At 46.5% G+C, this 6125-nt stretch overlaps 1 protein-coding gene across 2 annotated transcripts in view; it reads right to left on the reverse strand.

Moving 5' to 3' along the window:
• Positions 1-1334: 1334 nt before the first annotated feature.
• Positions 1335-6125, reverse strand: part of bcl11ba (BCL11 transcription factor B a) — a 47541-nt gene continuing 42750 nt past the window's right edge. Inside the window, exons 3-4 of one of the 2 annotated variants that reach the window (XM_030356482.1) lie at positions 3804-5648; positions 1335-1483 (exon numbers count right to left, since the gene is read on the reverse strand). In XM_030356482.1, the coding sequence (XP_030212342.1) occupies positions 1461-1483; positions 3804-5648 (1868 nt within the window). In that variant the 3' untranslated portion in view covers positions 1335-1460. Of the gene's footprint in view, positions 1484-2727; positions 5649-6125 lie in introns of those variants that run through there. The other variant, XM_030356481.1, reaches the window with a different exon arrangement.

Below are 6125 nucleotides of genomic sequence, written 5' to 3' on the forward strand. Positions count from 1 at the left end.
AATGTAATATATATTCATATATATTTATATATTTATATATATACTAAAACCCCATCACCAAAAAAAACAATATACACATCGCCACTATGGCATTCAGAGAAACATTAGAAGCAAACTTGGAGAACAAAGAAAATGTATTTAAAACACACACACAAATATTATTTTACCCTTGTACTTGTTTCAATACTGTAAACTTATTTTAAAACAGAGTGCACTAAATTCGTTCGCATTTTTCATTTCTGTAGTTCCTGATTTCCATCCAGTCTTCTTTAGTTGACAGTTGTGTGGCTTTGATCCACTACAGATTTTCTGTTAAGGGACCGAGTTTTGTCCATTAAGCGTGAAGAGTTTGAAATATATATCTATATATAGGTTTGTGTCTTTATATGTACATATGCATACATATATACACACAGACACATCAATATTGTGCTGGCTACTTGTAACCCAAATTCAGCTGCGTCTTTTCATGTGTAAAGGAGAAATCTGTGATATTTAGGATAGAAACTTATTTTGCAAATCAGAGCTTAAGCTGACATATCGGTTTATGCCACTCCCGCTTGTTTGTCTGTTTCTTTGTTGATGGATAGTTTGCTTCACAAACTTTGCTGCAGTCATCCGAAACAAATAAATAGGAAGATCTCCTTTTTTTTCAAGGCACACTCACAATCAAATTGAATGGCAGTACAAAAACTGTCCCTAATAAATTAATGTTTTTTATAGTGCCAGCATTGGCAAAGCCTAGCCTATCAACACTGGGCACTTAAATGTGTTTGTTTGTTTTCAGTTGATCCCAGGTTCAATCACCCTTCAGTACAATGGAGCCTCATCAGAAGCAGCCTTATTTCTTTCTTTCTTTTTTTGCCTACTTCTTTTGTTGATTGTTAGCTTGTGTCTGTATAGTTGGAGGAATGCATCGTAAGGTCTTTCCTCCTGTATTAACGAGCAATACAAGCTTTCGTTCTGAATGTGTGTATGGGTAGCAGGGTAGGAAGGGACATGGTTCAATGTTGAAAATAGCCAAGGTGTTGATCGGATAACACAATGATGCTTGTTTGAGATTGACAAAATAGCACAGCACTGCAGTGTTTGTGTGTGTGTGTGTGTGTGTGTGTGTGTGTGTGTGTGTGTGTGTGTGTGTGTGTGTGTGTGTGTGTGTGTGTGTGTGTGTGTGTGTGTGTGCGTGGGTGCGTGGGTGCGTGGGTGCGTGGGTGCGTGCATGTGTGTGTGTGTGTGTGTGTGTGTGTGTGTGTGTGTGTGCATGCATGCGAGTGTGTGTTTGTGTGTGTGTGTGTGTGTGTGTGTGTGTGTGTGTGTGTGTGTGTGTGTGTGTGTGTGTGTGTGTGTGTGTGTGTGTGTGTGTGTGTGTGTGTGTGTGTGTGTGTGTGTGTGTTTGGGTGGGTGTGGGTGTGGGTGGGTGTAATTTAGATGTGATAGAGTTGCTACTTCTCAGAATGCGCTCAACTACACATCACAGGGAGTCCTGAATGAAAGGAGAGAAAGAAAAGGTAGTCTTACTATTTCAGCACACAACTTAATTGATTTTCTTCATACGATACAAAATAGCCACAGTCTAACCTTAGTTGCATTTGCCTGCATTGTATTCTAGCAATGTATTCCAAACATACTTAAGTTGGAGAGGGGACTTATTTTAACCAAAATAATGATTATTCTCACTATGAGGCTTTATAAAAATCGGTGTTTAGAGTTTACATTTTAAATGTACAATATGCTTCCTTTTTGAGGAATAATATTTCTAAGCAACCAAACAAATGCATAGGGCTGTTGAGTTCATAAACATCAATCAGTATACAGTAGAAATTCAGCAATTCAATTGATAGAAAAAATGTGCAGCTTGGTGACATCTGCCATGCACATAACACGCACACATCTGGCCCTGTGATAGGCTAAAGGGCAAGTCACATGTTGGCCTGGAATCATTAGAAACAGTAACATTAGCGAGAGTCCGGAGGAACGGTTACGACTCCGACACTGGAATGATCCACGTTTATGTGTGTCACCTATTGTCGATATGATTGTTTGATTATCTGTGTTGTTTGTTTGTTGGGACATATTGTGCCAGAATTCTTTCCATGAAACATTTATAAAAATGACCCACTCCTGTTTGAAAAACAAGGATGGTAGGGGGGACACTACACACTGGATCTTAGCACCAGGTGATTCAAAAATCCTTAAAAATTGGAAAAAGATGCAAAAAATGGTCCAGATGTATGATAAAAAAATGAGTGATTAAATAATGAAGGAAAAAACGCCCTATAGCTCAACCTGAGATGCCCATGCTTGCGCCCTCTCTTTCTCTCTCCTCTCTGTCTCTCCATCTATATCTCTTTACAGCTACGCATTCTGATACATGCCTCTGATTGGACGTCATGCTCAGTTTAATCCTAATAAATAATATAGTCGGGTTTATATGGCTTCGTGCAAAATGTCATGTGGACAATGTTTGTGTAATGTGCAGATTGTGTAAGAGAGGTTTGGAGAACTTCTAAATTGACACATGGGGGAGGAGGGGTTACAAAGGAGATGCCTGTGTGTGTGTGTGTGTGTGTGTGTGTGTGTGTGTGTGTGTGTGTGTGTGTGTGTGTGTGTGTGTGTGTGTGTGTGTGTGTGTGTGTGTGTGTGTGTGTGTGTGTGTGTGTGTGTGTGTGTGTGTGTGTGTGTGTGTGTGTGTGTGTGTGTGTGTGTGTGTGTGCGCGCATGTGTGTGTGCGTGTGTGTGTCGGTGTGCATGTGTGTGTGCATTTGTATTGGTGTGAGCAGGTGGTTGTGTGTGAGAGTTCAACATCGTGTAAGGTCTTAGTACTATGTACCATACAGCAGCTGCCTTAGCATTGAGCTGATTCTGCACACTGGGTGATAATATAGTCCAGAGGGGTGTATCATTAGGGCTTGAGGAACCTTGGGATCCTGTCCGATTTGACTATTTTTTCCATTTACTGTCATACAAGACACTCAGTGCTACATATCTAATTATATTGACATGTTTTAGAGTCAGTTCATGCTACAATGCCAAAGGATTGTTGTCCGCGTATCATCGTCATTTTCTTCAAATAAATATATATACTAATTCTAGCATTCTCTCTGACACCTATTTATTTTTTTTCAAATTGAAGATTGAATTCGGCTTCTCTTCAAGAAATCATGTCTAGCTTTAATATACAATTTTCTCTAAGCAGCGGCCGAAAATATGATGTAATTTTTTGTTCTGTCCCCTAAAAAAATCTCAGGATATCTTCTGGGTGTTTAGAAAAATAAAATAAAAAAGAAAACAAATTTAAAAATGCCTAAAATAAAGATGTACCTGCACATGCCAAAATACAAAATCCAATAAATACAGAAATTATTGCACAGTTAAAGGCTCCACATATGTTATGAGACAACAGATTGATTGTTTAAAAAGAGACACCGAATGAGGCTGCTAAGTCAGCTCGGTTGGTGTTAATATGTCTTTTAGTTTTCTCACTTTTTTCTCAGTTGGCAGTTTCCTAGGCAAAAACACAAAATTTGACCCAAACAAATATTTCAGAAAAAGAATATCCAGCTACCCCCTTATGTATTTTACTTTTTTGTGGTTGTTTGTTTGTTTAGTTTTTTTGTGTTTTTTTTGTCAAAGTATGGCGCAGATCATAGAATTGGAGAACCTGGCTTAGCTTCGCTCTGCTTGTTCAATTTTGACCTCATTGGTCATCAAATGTTCCCCGTGCCATTTTTTCATGTGTTTCTCCAGAGTGCTGTATACGCTGAAGGGCATTTGGCAAATGTCACAGCGGTACACCTCCTTACCCAGCTGGCCGTGTGTCTTCATATGACGCGTCAGCTTGGAGCTCTGGGCGCACGCATAGTTGCACAGCTCGCATTTGTAGGGCCGCTCGCCGGTGTGGCTGCGTCGGTGGACTGTCAAGTTGCTGCAGTTCTTGAACACCTTGCCGCAGTACTCGCACGTGTCGCTCCTCCTGCTCTCCTTGGAACCAGGCCGGCCGGCGCCGCCTAGGTGGGGCGTGCTGCCCCCGCTGGCAGTCCCGCTGCGTCCGGACAGACCCCCGTCCAGCAGGTCGCCCGGGGGCGTGGAGAAGCGCAGGCTTCCGTTGTCGGACGAGTGCTCGGAAGAGGTGGCGAAGGGCGATTGTCTGGAGTCGGTGAAGCCCAGAAAAGGGTCTTTGATGAAGTGGCGCGAGGCTGCGTAGCCCACCAGCCACTGGGAGTAGACGTTCTCCGAGGGGATGAGTGGCGTGGGAGGGATGTCCAGGTCCTTCTCGATTTTGATCCGTTTGTTGGAGGAGATGGACAGGCTGGGACTGGTGATGGGTGTGGGTTTACGGGGGAACAAGCCTGAGAAAGAGTCGCCAGAGCCACAGTTCCGACCGTTTATAATGGTTCTCTCCTCCGGCCTGTGGTCCATCTCCCCCGCCACAGAGTCCTCGTCCCCAGTGTCTCGCTGGCCGTCTGAGCCCCTCTTTGAGAAGGGCATGCGTTTACGATTGTCAACGATCAAGTTATTGTACTGCTGAATAGCGTTAAGCCCAACGCTCTCCACCATCTTCCCGAGGTTCAGCGATGGCTTCTCCTCGGAGAGAGGCTTGGAGATGTTGTCTCGGTTGCGGTAGAACTCTGAGTCCATGCTGAAGTTGGACTCCGGCCGGCTCTCATTCTCCAGCTCCTCTTCCTCCTCCTCTTCCTCCTCCTCCTCGTTCCCTTCCCCCTGGAAATCCCCGTCGCGGTTCTTCATGCCCTCCCCCGTCACATCGCTGGTGCCTGGCTCCGGGGAGCTGGACAGTCCGTCGTCGGACCGTCCGGTCAGGGATCCGGCCTTGTGCATGTGGGTCTTCATGTGCCGTTTGAGCTTGCTGGCCTGCGAACAGGCGTGATCGCACAGCTGGCACTTGTAAGGTTTCTCCCCGGTGTGGCTGCGGCGGTGCACCACCAGATTGCTCTGGAACTTGAAGGTCTTCCCGCAGAACTCACAGGACTTGACTTTGTTCTGTGTCTGGGGAGGGGTGGTGCTGCTCGGCGGCATCGGCGGCAGGGGAGGGCTGCTTAGAAAGGGCGACTTGGGTCCTGGTTGAAAGGGGTTGGGGTTCAGCAGTCGGTGCATAGGGTTGGCCCGGCTGGGCGACAGCGGCGGCGTGGCGGTGTTGTTGTTCCCCGCCAGCTCGCGGAGCCGCCGGGAGAAGTCCATGGACTGGGACTCCATGGCCATGGGCGTCAGGCGCATCACCCTCTCGAAGGCACTGGGATGCTGGGAGATGAGCCCCATTTCCTCTGCGCTAAGGCGTTCCAGGCGGTGGGGGTCCAGGTGGTGGCGGGGCGGAGGGCTGACGAAGGGAGGGGTGTTGGGCAGGCGGTTCTCCACGAAGCCAGGCGGGGGCTCCCGGAGCAAGGGCCCCGTCATCCGCAGGAGGTGGAAGGGGTTGTTGTCGCCGAGGAAGTTGGTGAGCGGCGACTGGGGGATGGAGTCGTTGAGCGGCGGGGGGAGGGTGATGCGCGGCGTGAGGGCCGTGCTGGAGGGGCTGGACTCCAGGTAGATGCGGATGCCGTGGGTGTTCTGGACATGCTGGAGGAGGAACCAGGCACTAGGGAAAGGCTGCTTACACGAGGTGCAGATGTAGCTGGAGGGCTCATCTCTGCCTCCTGGAAGACAGAAGCAGAAAAGACGGCATTGGACCCTTTATGCTAGCAATCTATTTACATATGTATGGACGCAGGGACGGATGACGTGTGTAGCCAGGTGTAATAGTTAGGAGTAGAACTGCCTCTCATAAGAATAATGTCTTTCTTCATCCCCGTGATTAATGCACGTGATTGCTTTTAGGAAAGGCTCAAAGGTTAGAACTTCAGAGTGCACCGAATTTGGGATAAAAGGGGACTCAGACGTAATAACTCTGTCTGCCACATATGTTTCCAAATGCTCCGGATAGTCGAAACAGCCTTGGCTCATCATGTTGTCACATAAATGGGATATACTTATCAGGCTTTTGACACGTGCATTTCCACAGTCACATAGGATTGGCCCGCACAGAATCCACGGTTTAAATTCTGCCTAATCTTTCGCTCTCTGCAAATTGCTGAATTATTAAAGCGAAGGGTGTTTGTGTGAAAATGTGTGTG

This window comes from Gadus morhua, chromosome 5, assembly GCF_902167405.1.
Source record: "Gadus morhua chromosome 5, gadMor3.0, whole genome shotgun sequence".
Taxonomy (NCBI): domain Eukaryota; kingdom Metazoa; phylum Chordata; class Actinopteri; order Gadiformes; family Gadidae; genus Gadus; species Gadus morhua.